Here is a 17,249-nt window from a genome sequence, read left to right as displayed (position 1 = left end):
TGTTATAAAAAGGATTTGATCCAATTTATTTTTTCCTTGCTTGTTGAAATAATTTTTAATTGAAACCAATACATTAATATTATTTTATATTATGTAAATTTTCATGCTGCATTTTCTTTCCTCCTGCAACCATCTTCACAATTGTATATAATGACTCTGAAATCCAACTTGGAATTGCCTCACTAACTTATTCTGCACGCACTGCCTCTATGGAGTCACTTCTTATACCCTCCATCCCATCTACACACTCACTAAACTGACGCCATCTGGTGTTGTTCCAGAACCAAAGATCACAATCTGCCAAGTGGAATATTTTGACTGAATTAAATGAAGATATCTTGCACCAATTATTTTGTGTTGGTGTATCAGAAAATAAATAAACGAAAGACATTTTCCAGAGACAGCCAGACAGAATGTTTGTGTCAAACAAAGAAACCCCAAGTACTCCACTGATCTCAAATTCTACAGCAAGTTATATTTGTTTCAGAAATCACATAAGTGACATCTTCTTTAAAACACAAATACTTCATGATGGTCATTGATCCTGGAATAAAAGTTTGTGTATTAAGTGAAATTACAACCGTATATATTTGTTAAGGTTTACAAATTAAAGCATTGCATTTAGCAAATACCAACAAATCTGACTGCACTTAACAACAAAAGTAAATTATTCTTAAAAATAAGTGTATTGTCTGCTGAAAGTTGGCAACTTTTATTTCAAAAACATGATTTATGAATTCTAGGTGGAGTTCAGCCTTAGAATAATTTTTTTTGGAATTTTCCCAATTTCATTCCTTTTTCTCCTGTTCTGAAGGTACTGACTGTGATTAGATTCTGGTTCCATGAGTCTCAGTAGCTTTCCTGTTTCTGTATTTATATTTATATCTCCTTAATCATTTGACCTTCCCATTTCACATATCATTCATGAGGACAAACAGATAAGTAAGTGATCCATTCAAACTCTGATGCTCATGGATTGGTTAATAAGATGTAAGTGGGTAATATGCAGATTGTCTTACCCTCTGAATTGTTGCTCTGTGAGGGGAAAGCAGTTACTATCCATCCAATATCAGCTTGCTAAGATCAGGAACTCAACAAGCAAGAGCTCAGAGGCAAAAAAAAGGCACATCCTATCATGAGAGCATGAATTGAGATTTGTAAAGATCCTCTATCCATAAACTAAGAGAATGTATTGTAAATTTTTAGCTGCTAAAAATACAAATGCTGGAAATTTTTGCAACCAAAAGCACATAAAATTCTTTATGAAAGACGTGCTCTATATGGAAAATCTATAGGTTGATAACTTAAATTAGTAAGTTGTTTGAAAATAGAATTTCTTTGAAACATGCAACTTAGTGCTGTTCTGCCAGTGAGGCAGTGACAGTGTTTGATTCCTAGCCGGAAGGTAACAAACAAAAATTTCATGACTTCATTCCAATTGCCGCCACAGGGTGAACTTTGTTAGTTTCCAGTCAGACTGCTGGTGAGGCATTCTGCATTGGTCGTCGGGTACAGTGAGGAATTGACCAGAAGTAAGTTGTCTTGCTTCAAGTGTGCCTCCTTTCGTTAAGTGCCAGACGTGATGATCTGGAGAGTTTTGCAGTCCAGATCATCCAGCCCATGTTAGCAAATTGGATGCATGATGGCAGGCACACTACAGAAGATGAAAATAATGGACAAACACAAAATTTGTAAACATGCATAGTTTAATATGATACACAGAGGAACTTCTGATTTTTTCAGCCAAGCCCAGTATATCTGTCACACAATGATGAAAGGAATGTGGCTACAAAATTGGAAAACACACTGTAAATAGATATAAATCATCAAACAAATGAATCATGAAATGAATATGTAAATTGTGCATTTAACCTCTCTTTACATAGCACTGACTGTCATTCTCTTGTAAATTTAAGACCATTGTAATCTTGCAACTCTAAAAATGCTTTGGTTAAGGCATGACATATTTAGTAATAAGTAGACAGTGAATTGGAACCCCTAACCAATTTGAATCATTATTGGAATGGGGTGAAAAAGGCATCACATTCATGTGCTAATGTAGGTTCAAGATATGATATGAATATTTGCCTAACAAAAACCCTCCTGTCTTTTACTTGGTGAAAAAATAATGAATGTCAACATAAAATTCCCTTTTCTGCCCTTTGCTCATGGCTGACGTTCAATTATAACAAGAAAAACAGCAGCTCATCTCTGTGCTGGGAAAGAAAATGAGTCAGGCACTGATTTATAGCCCGCTGAAAATCCATCCTTGTAATGGACCAATCTTTACATGAGACTGCTATCCATTACTTTAACTGGGGCCTCCCTGCCCTGATGGTGCTATAGGACATCTGTCAGCACCAAACAGCTTCAACTAAACAATGGCATCAACAGACAAATTTCCTTTTATCTCAATGTTCGTGAAAATCTTTGGACTCATCGTCTAATAAACCTGGCTTCAAGTGATTGAAATAATTTAATTAACCAATTTAATTTGTAAAGGAGAGGCTGCAGCTAAAGCTGCCGTATCTGCTTTCAAACTGACATTCTTATTAAGTCAATTTCACAAATTCAAACTCAGCCAACCAGAGATTTCCCCATAATTGAGCTGACTTCTCGCAGGTCCACCACAAAACAGTCGGTTGGTTGATTTCAAATTTTCTGAACAAACACACAATGGGGGAAAAGTCTTACATGCACAACTTCAGACATTTTTCCGCACCTAACAGCTGGTGACATGCTGACCCTCACAAAAAAATTGCCGAGGATTCCTTTTTGTCCAATTGTCCCATGCCTATAGCTCTTTGCTGGAGTGCCAGCATTTCAACTCCCCCTGTAGTTTTCTAACACTGAAGGCACAGCGACTTGCATTTAAACTTTTTTTTGCCAAAGAAATAGTAAAAAAATGTTATCAAATATTGACTGATCTCCTCTTTAATAAGGACTTCTGTCCATTTTGACAGAAAGAAAGTATAAGTCAAAAAAAATCTATAAATATTATTGTGCTCAACCAAAAACAATCATGTCCAAATTAACCATTCTCTTTCATTGTTCTCATGTAGAAGGCTGCTCAGCAGTTGTTTTACATTGAAAGACTATCAGGCAATGTGTGGCTGCCTTGTAGATATTATGGATGTGAAATTTACGCAGTAAAATCCTGTGGGCTTTTTTTCATGAAGCTATTACAGTCTATGAGACCCATGGGATTTTTTTTTTAAACACAGGGCATTTACAAATAATGAGAGGAGTTGACATAAAAGGTAACTTTTTAACCTAACATTTGAATCAGATGTTTGATTTTAATGTTGTAACTGACCATATACTTTAACCTAATGTTAATTATTGTAGCAGACAATATGATGTCACTAAATCTGATAACAATGGACCAAAATAGAAATGAGCCAATCTTTATTGTAACAATCTGGAATGTTAGCTTGACATCTTCCATGGAAATTAAACAAATCCAAGATGAATTTGTTGAAAAGTTGAACATTTTTTTTCATTTTATTTGTACAAGTGAATTTTTTTTCATAATATTGTTTACAATTTACTATTAGCTCTTCTCATTTGGATCAATGCTTGCTTTTGTTTATATTTTCCTAGTTTATTAGATCTTTAATGTTGCATTTCGTCCCCTCTTAGTTAAATATAATCTTTAATGATGCAAACATAAAATTAAGAAGTAAATAAAATACTGAATGTAACCAGAATTGTCACACACATGATGACGCATATCTACCTGAAATCCTAAACTCCAGTAGACTAAATCTTAGTCAACATTTTCATTCAGAAATTCATTGCTTGTAAAAAGTTTTAAAAGCTGTTTTTTACACATGAATCCTTTGAATAAATCAAATAGGCATTACTCTAATTCGAACACATAAATGTTATTTGTTGGTTTGTTTTCTTCAAGTGGCCATGTTCAAAATTATTCTTCATGGTAAAACCTTTTCTTATAATACTTTTTCATTTAAATCTTATTTTAATAAGTTTTTTATTAGAAAAAAACTCCTATAAATTGACTGATTATCCCAAAGCAATCTTGATTTTTTTCCCACCTAGTACAGCCAAGAATATCATTAGCAAACAACCAAAGAGATTAGTGGAGTCATAGACTCTTTTGTCGTATTTGAATATGATGTCAGTCTGGGTTGCACGGCTGTCTGGACTTTTGAGTCAGTGAAATGGTCATTAAAATGAATGGAGAGGCTGCCAACAGTGGCTACTAATTTAGACTGTTAGAGTTCCATTTAAAATTTTTAGAGCAGAGGTTTATTTTTATATGTCCATTTTCAAAAATATAATAGTGTCATGTATCAGCTACACTGCACTCCCATCTTTCTACTGATGATGCAATTGTGCAAGCAGTTAAATAGCTGAGAACATTATCTCAAACATTTTTATGTAGAGCAGCTTCTGTTGATGTCAAACACAAAATGGAACAGTTATACTGATTAGGATGATAAGAGTTTTGTGGTCACTGAGCATCATTTCTGAAAAGGATCTAGCTTCATCCTTGCTACTGATTAAGGCTGCACATATTTCCAAAACAACCAACACTCACAAGTGATCTGCCTGATCAGAATGACATATTTATTGCTTCATTCACTGGCCTTACATGCAGGCTGAAAAATCAACATTTGAGTCATAAATTTTCTCCAAAGGCAATACACTGTGCATGAAAGCAGCACTGGCTGGCCTTTACCAAGGCTGAACGTGATGTCTTAAAATCTGCCAGGAGCTGATTCAAGGAGTGGGTGCCTTTTGACATTGTAAACTAGTGATGCATTTGGACAGATCAATAGCACGGTTTTAAATTATCGCAGTTTTCAAAAGTTCTATTAATAAAATGGTTGTTAGGTTCCTGAATTCTAAATACTACTGGCTTGAGTCTTTTGGCATTCCTAAAATATAATTTTGGTTATTCAAGTAAGCCAATTTCTGGGGGACTATAAATCTGTTTCAAATGCAAAATAGCGTAAAGAAAGATGTATTCCACATTGTCTGCATGATTGAGTCAGGATTACAATAATTTAGTTGGAATGGAAAAATAACAATTAGGTCTTGGATTTCCTGATGCAGGTTGTATCAGCACACATACAAATATGATACAGAAACAAATAAAAATGAGTAAATGGCTCATATTACTGCAATGACTCCTCACAAACATTGTAATTTGAGTTTGATCACAAATCTATTGCTTTTGTGCTCTGGAAAATGCTATAAGATGAACAATTACACAGTGCGCTTGTTAATTTTTAGTGTCGCCTTTAAAGTATTGATTATTGGTGTTTCTCCATCAATCAAATAAATGAAGGCCCTAATGAAATGAACTCCTCTCTTCCACTCTTTTGGCATGCTCCAAAATATGTACAAATTCTATCCCATCTTACATTGTATTCTTGGAGTGACAAGTGTTATAAAGCAGCCTAATAAATTTGAAAATATAGGTTTTAACATTGCATTTTTACTCTTCAATTGTCATCAAATCAGCTGGAGATGTGACATCAGTGATATTCTGGAAAGCATGCTAAAATTATTGTTTTGTTGTAATTAGCAATTAATTGAACCACTTACTATTGATAACATTAAAGGTTTATTAACTTTTCTATAGATTGCTATTATTGTTTGCTTCATTTTATACATGCTTGAAATTGTCCTGTGGAAAAAAAATCATCATGTAACACACAAGTGGACACATAAATAGGAAGGCAACTGGACAGCATCCAACATAATAGCAGCATGCAACTCCTCTATTTCTGGAGCACTTTCTCGGCAATTATGTGTTTAGTTTGAGTAATTGGATTTTTTTGTGTGAGCACTTTAAATTCAGTATTGGAATTATTTCCAGTGTATTGGCATGTATTTCAACTAATTCCTATCTTCACCATTACATGTAGCACAGTTGTGCTTTGAAATTAGATACAGAATATATTAGAACATATCCAATTCTGTAGCAAGTGCAGATTTGGTAAATTATTTCACAAACCAATGTATGGTTAAAGCAGAGAAGGAGGTCCTTCAGCCCGCTGTACCTGCGCTGATTCTGTAAAGGAGCAATTCACTAGTGCTGCTCACCTAACTTTTCCCCTTGCAAATGTTTCCTTTTAGATAATCACCCAATTCCCTTTTGAAAGCCAGAAATGACTCTCCTAACCACATGCTGAAAGAAGAAGACTAGGAGATCAGCTTAAATCTATGACCTTTGGTTTTTAATTATTCTGTTTTATTCCATCTACACTGCCCAGACCCCTCATGATTTTAAATACCTCTACACAATCTCCCCGCAACCTTCTCTTCTTCAAGCAGGACCACCCCAAGTTCTCCAGTCTTTCTACATAACTGAAGTGACTTATCCTGGAATGATTTTCATTAATCTTTTTTTTCTCCACACTCCCTAATGCCTTCACACCTTTCTGAATGCGTGGTGCTCAGAGCAGGGCACAGCATAAAACGGAACCAACTTTTGACAGAAGTTTAACTTAACTTCCTTACTTTTGAATTCTATGTCCCCCAAGATAAACTGCATGATACTGTAGGCTTTATTAATCCGTTTTGCAATGTGCCATGCCATCTTCAATTATTTATACACATATCCAGCCAGGTACTTTTGCTCTTGTATCCTTTTTAGTATTGCATCATTTATTTTGTACTGTCTCTCTAAGTTCTTCCTACTTAAATGAATTACCTTACGGTTGTGTAAATTAAATTTCATCTACCACTTGTTAACCTATTCTGCCAACTTAGTCCATGTCCTTTCAAATTTTGACACTGTCCTCTCAATGGTACACAGCAATTAAAAGTTTCATATCATTCACAAATTTGGAAATTGTGCCCTGTGCCTCAAACGCTGGAATGTTAACATCAGGAAGTATTAGCAGAAGAAGAGAAGGGAGTTTTTTTGAGTGTAGTTCTAGTAGATAGAAGAATAGTAGGCCCATTCCAGTCTTCAGAGTGCACATCCTTTTTCCTATGGGAACTCCTGGATATTTGTGGTGTCCTGAATAATCAGATGTACAGGTCACAAAGTCAGCTGCAGCAACTTAGGCTCCGTGTTTTGGAGCTGGAACATATGCATCACCACTGAGCCTCAACATGGTTGAGATATTTATGGATAGTATCTTGAAGCTTAATGTTTCCTTTTTCATTTAACTTACTCAAAGTGCTACTGAATCAATTCTCAGAACTTTTGTCACTCTATATCTCTTACCACCAAAACTATCTCAGAGATTACAATTACAATTACAACTACTCTGAAATTCTTGCACTTTTCTGTAATCCCTTTGCAGGTTTGGTCCTCTACACTTCTCCATTCCAATAACATCCATTCACCACTACTCTTTCTTTCCTGTCCCTCAGCTAAATTTGTATCCATGCTGCTACTGCTCTTTTTATTCCACAAGCTATGATTTTGTTCACGTCTGTCATGTGGCACATTATCAAATGCCTTTTGAAAGTCTATGTACATTACATCAACTGCATTATCCTCATCAACTCTCTCTGTTACTTTCTCAAGAAATTCAATCAGTTAAATACAATTTGCTCTTAACAAACCCAGGCTGGTTTTCATTAACTATCCTACATTTACCTGTGACTATTAACTTTGTCCCAAATTATCATCTTAATAAGTTCCAACCAACAAGGTTAAACTGACTGACTTGCAACTGCTGGGCTTATCTTGACATCTTTTTGAGTAACATTTGTAATTCTCGGGTCTTCTGTTCAAGCTGATACTCAGCAAGATTGGAAAATTATGGCCAGTGCCCCACAACTTTTGTCTCTCTCTCTCTTCCCTCAGCATTGTTGGATGCATTTCATCCAGTCTTGGTGCTTCATCAACTCCAATTACTGACAGCCTATTGAATACTTCCCCTTGAAGTGTTGAAACTACTATCTCTTGCATCATGACCCGGGCAGCATCTTCTTCTTTATCAGATGCAAAGAACTGATTTAGTTCTTCAGTCATGTCCCCTGCTTCCATAGGTAAATCCCTTCCTTTGGTCCCTAATCATGTGGTCCTCTTACCATCTTTTCTGATTTATATGTTGATTCAAGCCTTTGGATGCCATTTTATGTAAGCTGCCAATCTCTTCTACTTTTGCTTTGTTTCTCTTGTTTATTTTGTCAATTCCCCACCATACTTTCTATAATCAACCTAGTTTTCCACCTGACATCTGTGATAAACATATTTTCTACATCATTTTAATCTCTATTTCTTTTATCATCCAGGGAGCTTTGGATTTCTCTTTTGCTGAATATATGTTGAGCATAGTAAAAGTCTTTTTAAATGCAGCCCACTGTTGTTACAGCTTAGTCAACTAAGCTTTGTTCTGATTTATCTAGTCCAGATCCATTCTAACCTTATTGGCCAGTGTTGGCTTTCCCCAATTAATTATTCCAAATCTGGATTGCTCCTTGTCATTTTCCAAAGCCAATCCAAACCTTATGATGTATGATCACTTTCCTCTAAACAGTTCCCTACAGGTAGCTGGCCTACCTTATTTCTAAGAAACAACTCGGGCAATGTTTCCTTTTTCATTTAACTTAATCAAAGTGCTACTGAATCAATTCTCAGAACTTTTGTCACTCTATATCTCTTACCACCAAAACTATCTCAGAGATTACAATTACAATTACAACTACTCTGAAATTCTTGCACTTTTCTGTAATCCCTTTGCAGGTTTGGTCCTCTACATCTTTCCCCTAATTAGTGCGCTATAGGCTACACATCAACCAATGAAATTACACCTGTTTTCTTACTTAGCGCTAACTGAATCAATTCTATCCTGATATCTCTGGGGTATTCCTCTTTAATCCTTCTCATTACAACATTCTCTTTCACCAATTCTGCCACTTCTCTTCCTTTTCCTTCTTTACTATTTTCCGGACACATTGCATCCTGGAGTATTGCATATTCAGTCGTGCCCATCCTTGAACCAGTTTTCTCGTATTACCACATTTTATTTTTATCTATTTACCTGTGGCTGCAACTCATCAATCTCATTTACCGAAATCTGCTCATTCATACACATGAAGTGTAATCTTCTTGCAAACTTACACTGAACACTCCTATTATCTTATTATTTCCTGCTCTAGTATTATGTGACTCCCCAGAAAGTAGATTCATCTGCATAATCCTCTCTAGTATTACCTCCTCATTCCCACATCCCTGTCAAGTGAGTTTAAACACTTCCCAACACCATCAGTTAATCACTCTGTTCAGGTGCAACCCAACTGGCTGGTGCCATTGTCCAAAGAATCCAAACTCCTCTGTCCTGCACAATTTCTCCAGCCATGTGTTCATCACTCTACCCTATTTCAAATTTAATTTGCACAAGCTACCAAGTATGGAGATTACCATATGAGGTCCTGCTTGCTAACCTGTTTGCTCAACTTTTGAGTACAAAACACATTTTCCACTCTGCCAATTTTATTGGTACCAATATGGTTCATAACTGCTGGGTCTTCACCTACTCCTGTCAAGGTGCTCTACAGCTGTTCAGTGACATGTTTAATCCTCATATCAGAGGGATAACACATTACCCTAGATTCTTGGTCTGCAGTCTTAAAAAAAGTTGTCTACTTCCCTCACCATCAAATCTCCTCTTATTATTGCATTTCCTGTCTTCTTCATTCCAACTTGTAAAGCTGAGTCAGCCATGTTGCTGTAGACTTGGGCTTGGCTGCATTCCTCAGAAGAACCATCACTTTCAGAACTAAATCCTGTTTGGAGAGGATTCCAAAATCCCCAGCCTATCTTGTCTTAACTCCCATTCCCTTTCTCATCACATACCTTTAAGCTTCAAGATACTATCCATAAATATCTCAACCATGTTGAGGCTCAGTGGTGATGCATATGTTCCAGCTCCAAAACACGGAGCCTAAGTTGCTGCAGCTGACCTCGTGACCTGTACATCTGATTATTCAGGACACCACAAATATCCAGGAGTTCCCATAGGAAAAAGGATGTGCACTCTGAAGACTGGAATGGGCCTACTATTCTTCCATCTACTAGAACTACACTCAAAAAAACTCAACAGATATTCCCTTCTCTTCTTCTGCTGATACTTAAATATGTCAAGGTTAATAAAAAAGCATTACTTAACCACTATTATCAAAAACGAATTCGCAGCTCTTTACATGAACATTTTAACTTTGGACCAAAGGAACAATATACAATACTCACCAGCCAACCAATTTTTGACCTTCCCCTTGTGCCAACTTTGATTGTCTTTCTCTTACTTCAATGATCCTATTCTGCTTCATAGTGATCCCAGTCCACTTCACTGTGATTCCAATCTGCTTCACAATTAGCCCCATTGTGATCCCTGCCTGCTGCACAACCTTCCCAATCAAATTCAGTGATACTTGCCTGCTGCACATTCCTCCTGGTCTAGTTCCTGCTTTATACTCCTCTTGTGTCTGCCTTACAGTGATCCTGAACTGCTTCACTACGATCCTGACCTGCTACACAGTGATCCTGAAAGGCTACACACTCCTCCTGGTTGATAGCAACATCATCCTGAACTGCTTCACACTTCTCCCATCTGTTTCACATTCTCCCAGTTTGCTTTGCCGTGATCCTTAACTACTTTGCTATGATTCGGACCTGCTTCAGAATGGCCCTGAACAGCTTCACACTCCTGCTGATATGCCTCAGCATTATTCTGAATTCTTCACACTCGTCCCAATTTGCTCCACAGAGATCCTGATCTGCTGGATGAGACCATCTCCAGTCATCTGGTATATTTAGTATTCAAATGGAATTTATCTGGTACTTTTGTTCACGTTTTGATTTAGTAAGTGTACGTCCAACATTCGAACTGTCTTTTCTTATATGTAATGGCTTACCAAAAAACTTGGGAGCAACGGAATTCCAAGGCAGATGACACTGAAACTCAAGAACTTATCCACAGACTAAATGAAAATGCACAAAATGCAAATGAGATACTAAATAGACATCATCTGAAGACTAACAATATGTCTGTGAAATTATATGTCACTATAAGAGGGATACATTGATTGTTCAATTTATAGCCAGGGAGGGAATGTTTTTATTGTGAATGAGTATATATTACTTTCAGTTTGACTTGGAATAACATGAATTTTGTGAGAGTTTTGTGTCAGTGTTTACATAGAAAGTGTCTCTAGTCTGCTTACAATACAGGGTGCATTAAATTAGTTGCCTGATGCATATACAAAGTGTTGACTCATGGGTAAGATCCGCAGATTTACAATCAACCATTTATACCAATCTGATACAAATCTCCCATTTTGCTACTCAAGGAGATCAATGTTTCAAATCACATTTACTTTCTCAGATGTAGTTATACACTTAAACTGACCCATGGCAGCTCTGAAGTCCTTTTTTTTGTAAATATTTAGTAAGATATTACATAGCTTCCAATTTAAGCATGGTAGATCATTAATGGATCCTATTAAGCAGACATCAGCTTAATTCAAAAACCTTCTATAATTCTGTAATTATTACTTATTTGTGCAAAAAAAAACAGATGGCACCATGTTCAGAAAAAGGGAAGAAGAGACTTTTGACCTAAAGATATCGAGGAATGGTGAGCTACACTTAGAACCCCCAACTGCTTTGTGACTGCTGCTTAAAATCAAGTTATGTTACTGTATTTGGCAAAAATCATGTAAGTCCTATATATTAAGATCACAAGTGTTACAAAATAAATATTTAAGTTAATTTACCTGGTCAACACAAAATGCTCATCGTTAGTATACTATCTTCTTTTTCAATTTAAGATATTTCTGTATTTAAATTCTAAAGACATTTTTATGTATAGGACAGATAGTTCCATATTGTACCACTTTAAAAATACCTTGTAAAATCTTAATGATAATTTGCAATGGTTACTGTACTCTTGTCAGATACAGGTACTCACCTTGCTTTTTAAACATAGGAAATTGTAATCAGCGCAATCTGTCAAAAAAAACCCTATGGTTTAAAGAACATGCAACAATGCATTGTGTGTGTTGCTTCTATGTTTCAGCAATAAAGATCACTTCTTTTTAACCAGATTTATAAAATAAATCTTATCCATAATTCTACTATTGTCAACAATCCAAATTGCATATTAAATGTGTGTTACTCAGAACATTATTTTTATGATCATTCGCAAATGAAAGAGCCTAAGACAACATGATATCTGTTTGTGATTCAAATATAAAACATTAATTTCAATATCCAGTATCATCATTTTGTAAACTTACAAACAGAAGCTCTTAGTTGGAACAGTATTATGAATCACATGAAAAAAAGCTCTCATTTCAAATACTTTGATCCCTTAAAAGTAACTTGTAACAAAGAATGATTAAAGAGTTGGGAGACCCTTATCTCCCTGCTCCATCTATTGTGTTTACAAAAGAAACCCTCATGTTATTTTTCTTCTCTTCAGGCTGCCACATGAATCTAAAATTTAACTTTATTTTATCAGCTGTGCTGAAACTGTAAGCCAGGTGTTCTGAAACCTACCCACACTCTGGAAATTACATCAGGGGTGTGGATTACTCCTATTGTGGCTTCAAAGAAAGCAGTAAAATGTTCCGCATGCTCTCCTTCATGATTCTTAATTTCTTTCATTTTATTTGAGCACTCAAAATAATTTTGAAAGACATTAAGCCTAAATGAGCTTGATATAAACTTGACTTTTCAAAATAAAGAACACCCACTCATTTCCTACCACCATCCCATTATTACAACCACTGAACTCACACTGCACAGTAACACACAACCCCAGTCGGTCACAATAGTATTATATGTCAGTCAAGTCCTTTCACAGACTCACATCAACTAATGGTTTAAAATATATCAAATGGTGGAGTCCCAAAAATACCTCTTCTTTTTTGATTAATTGAAAAGCAATGTTCTGATGTAAAGGTCATCTGTCAATAACAAAGTAATATAGTAAATCATTTGCACTTCACAAATAAATTCCACATCAGTAATTAAAACCACGCTTCTTGGCTTGTGCTATCAGCTCATCAAATTCATTCCTCATCTAGAATAACAGATCCACATCTGCAGTCATTATACCACGCAAGATAAATCAATCCAGTGAGTGATGCTTTGGGGCATCATGTCTCCCTTTAAACTTCACTGTATTTATTTCCACATGACACATTTGACATTATATTTACTGTAGGCAAATTAAAACCAACATATTACATTGCAATCAGCGCACAAAATATACTTTGACTCAATCCCATTAGTAACACTACCTACTGTTTACCTTGGTAATCACATACCTGGCATTAACCTTGGGCCACTATGTCTCAACTAGTTTAAGACAAGATTTCAAATTCTGAAAGATATCAAAGCATTCTAAAAAATAATAAATGTTTTTGACATTCGTGAAATCTGTTTTAGAAGTAGCAAGTTTTTATATTATTTTGCTTGTACAGTTATTTCATCTTGAAATTCATTCATCATCAGAAGAAATCCTGCACAATTTATAAAAACCTGTTACCTTACTCCCAAGCTAACATACCTGAACAAGTAATTTATGTGGCATTTGATTAATTATGCAGACAGCCTTTATAGAAATAGCAATAAAGTTAATTTAACCTCTACTTTTATTAACATGTATATTTGTATATATGTTAACATTTATCTTGCAGGCTATTTTCTGGAATTATGAATGTCAGTTCCAATTTTATGCATTTCTGATTGCATATACCCAGATTCAGAAACATCTATTCAGGACATCACTCCTAATTAGATGATTAGTGCTCCGAAGGACGGTGGATGGGTCATTTACATAATTTAATCATAAAAAGTTAGCAATGCATATTTCTATATGCATTTGTACAATTATCTTCCTTCCTCAGGCTGTGATATTAATGTGATTAAACAATATTTCTGCAAACAACAAGTGTGTACTCTATTAAACCTCTGCTAGAGGCAAATGAAAAATTAATTTTTGCAGACAATCTTTTTTTCAACATGACTAGTAAATGTAGCCCTTCTGACAGAATATTTCAGAAATGTACTTTGCAAAAGGCAAAATGACATGGTGGCTAGAAATTATGTGGGTAAAAAAAAACTGCTGAGCCATTACACCCAAGTATAACAATACAGCAGTGGAAAATGCACAGATGTTCATCAGTAATGCAATTTCCATCCAATTTCCTAAATGCAGTCCCTAAGTGCAAAATAGCTTAACGTTATGTTTAGCTTGCAGTTCTTCAATAAATAATGAATGCAATAAAACCAGCAGATCAATTTCAAACCTAGGAATTATAAGGGATTGTTTCACTCGCCTACCATTCCTGGACTGAAAAAAGTTTTCTTTTAATTCATTGAGTTTGACAGGTCTGTCAATTGCAAAGTTATAGTTTCGCAGAACCCTAGTTGGCAATACATGCTTACCATGTATATATCTATCAGGATAACAAGCTAAGAATAACACAGAGACATCAAAACATGCACAGAATCCATATCCGAGGCGATTCATTTAGATCTGCTCCTATTGATTTATTGTACAAACTGCAACATCTGCAGTCTGAAAAGACGATCTTGAAAATTAATTCGCGATCAATTCAAACAGAACAAAGAAAAAAAGTGCTGCAGATAAATCAACCCGCGGTTTAATTTGGTACCTTGGTCTATTTTGCATCTCGAATGATCTGCTAATTGTGAACGTCCTTAGTACTTTGGCATAAGTTTTTTTTTGGTGTTTTTTGTTGATTAGAAATGACAACAGCGAGTCCTGCAGGCTGAAACAGAAAACATACAACTCCCCACCCCCGCCCCCAGCAAAGCGGCGCTGATCCCCATTCGCAAGTAATTGAAAGCAACCTCACATTGTTTTCCAGTAGCAAAATCTGGAATCTTAAGCCACCTTTCGCTGCCTCGTTTAACTTTGTGCGTGCACAGCCGAACCTTGTGCTAGTTTTACACATGTACAACGAGCGCATAAAAAGTGATGTTCTCGCTTACGTGGGTATCATATGCTTCTCGTAAAACGATGAATAGATATAATTAGAAAATGTTTTCATATTGGATGACCGAACATGTATTCATTCCGCTGATCTGGGTTCCATGGTTGCAATAATACAAGGAGCTTCATAGAGAGGGTGGGTGAGAGAGCGAAACTGAAACGTGACTGGGGACGAATCGATGAGTTTGTAAATTGCGTTAAGTGCCAAAGCTGGTGCTTCCCCCCCCCCCGTTTTTTTCAATCTGCTGCACTAGTTTTCAAGACTTAATGGATCTCTCTCTGAATGAGAATCCCACAGCGTTTCTGATCATCGAACAATCCCCACCCCCCAACCCAAATGACAAGCGGTTAAAAATTCCCAAACAGGTGACAATAATGAAAGGGAGATGGGTGGAAATATTGAAAGAGGGAAAAAAAAGTATTGTGGAAAGAAAAAGAAACAATGCGGGAAGACGAAAAAAGACGGTGCTTACCTCGCGTTGGTGCAATCGTTGAACAAAGTTTCAAAGTCTTTCCTGGATATGAGTTTACAACGGTTGACGCCGGGCTGGATGGCTCCGAGTCCTCTGAGGATCCTGACCTGCTCCACGGTGCAGACCACGGGCGTTATATCCAGTCTCTTTAACTTGGTGTAAACCGTATGCAAACCGCCCACCAGATGCTTGAGGAAGAGATCAAAAACCTGCGGGAGGCAGATCAGCTCCTGCCCGTCCACATTGAAAGACGCCACTTTGACTCCACGGAGCTCGACCATCTTACACTCGTTGCCGCTGTTGAGATTGTTCCCAATGCTGCTGAGTTTGGGAGACTCCGAAGGGCTGGGGTACATCGAATCGGTCCGGTACAAGCCTCCTGTTAACGGGGTGGAAGTGGGTGTGAGAGGGGGCGGTGGGATAACGGGAGCTGACACAGCCATGGTCACTTGTCCACATGTACTTTCCTGTGTCTCTCTGTGTATCTGTGCAACGTAGTAAAGAAATGAGTGAGAAGAGCCGCAGTCACCCACTCTGCCCCCCGACCACGCCCCCCACATTGTGACGGACACGGTCCTCATCCAATCCGCAGCATAGCTGCCCTGGGCCCCCTCACCATTGGATATTTGCGGCGCTTTTTCGCCAATCAAAGGCCGGAGGGTGGGGCTTCCAGTCGGCCTTTGCTGAAATACGTGCTGAGCATACATCAATAAATCAGTGAATGGACAGGAACTGCTCGCTTCAGCTTTAAAGCTGCATTCCCTCCTTGCTTTCCTGAAGTTTCAGAATTAAATTCTATCCCACATGACACCCGCGCACTTTTCTATTTCATTAGAAACGCATCTTTGAAAGAAAAACTGTTCTGAATGAATTTTCCATCATTCTCTGACGGAGGATGTTTTAAAGTGTGGGTACATTTGAAAAGACAACTCTCAAGACTGCAAGGTTCGGCCGAGTTCAAGCATTCTCAATGTATTTTAGTTCTGTCCGCCTTTAAAAACCCAGCGTTTCAGTCTTAGAATCAAAAGATTGCATTTTTATCACCTTTGGCACACAATAAAGTTATTAGTACATATTCATGTAAACAAAGCATTAATGACTGTGGATCGAACAGGGTGAAATAAGTAACTAATCTTGAGTCTTCAGATCTTCAGATGCCTCCTTGTGTTTGGGTCATATAACTTAGTTCGGAATTGTACAACCCGAGATGAATTGCTGCATAAAGTGGAATCATCTACAAAATACACACCGTAGAAATCGCATGGATAATCTATTGATTGGGATAGAAAACTAAAAACAAACTTCATTTTATATCAGTTTGAATAGAAATAGCCCAGGGGTAACCGAGGTCCAGCTAATGTTACCGTAAAGCTCAAAGCAGGCACTCTAGCCATCCCGCAAATAATATATTCACAGAAATTCCGTTTTGTAATTCCTTTGATAATGTTACTGGCATTTACTTTTTACAAAAGAAAGAATGACACTGGAAACACTCAGCATGTTAGGCAGCATCGGTGGAGGGAGAAACAGAGTTAACATTTCACGCTACCAAAACTTCCGAGTGTTTAGCAGACCCCTTTTTTGTTGTTTTTGTTCCACGTCAGATTTTCGGCATTCGCTGAAGTATTTTTCCCCCCTGCTTGGAGTTCCAATGGGCAGGGTGAAGACGTCTGACGCGTTTGCGGATTATAAACAGGTGTACAAATAATACCTGCTTATTTTAAATCTTCTTACGCAAACCACGGGTTAATTTTGCGGAGTGAATTCAAATGGAAAACGTGTATTGTTGTTAACCCAGCAGATGGCATGTTAT

General features: G+C 36.9%; 1 protein-coding gene across 3 annotated transcripts in view; it reads right to left on the bottom strand.

Annotated features, from left to right (window-relative positions):
- dacha (dachshund a) overlaps nucleotides 1–15,926 on the bottom strand; it is a 395,958-nt gene extending 380,032 nt beyond the window's left edge. For 2 of the 3 annotated variants that reach the window (XM_043704519.2, XM_087992131.1), the window contains exon 1: nucleotides 15,437–15,926. In XM_043704519.2, coding sequence (XP_043560454.1) covers nucleotides 15,437–15,879 — 443 coding nt within the window. In that variant the 5' untranslated portion in view covers nucleotides 15,880–15,926. Of the gene's footprint in view, nucleotides 1–14,962; nucleotides 15,095–15,436 lie in introns of those variants that run through there. The other variant, XM_087992132.1, reaches the window with a different exon arrangement.
- Between the last annotated feature and the right edge of the window lie 1,323 nt (nucleotides 15,927–17,249).

This window comes from Chiloscyllium plagiosum, unplaced genomic scaffold, assembly GCF_037043375.1.
Source record: "Chiloscyllium plagiosum isolate Xiang-an unplaced genomic scaffold, Cpla_swu_hap1 HiC_scaffold_11, whole genome shotgun sequence".
Taxonomy (NCBI): Eukaryota; Metazoa; Chordata; class Chondrichthyes; order Orectolobiformes; family Hemiscylliidae; genus Chiloscyllium; species Chiloscyllium plagiosum.
The sequence above is the reverse complement of the archived record's forward strand: the minus strand, read 5'-3'. Positions and strand labels throughout refer to the sequence as shown.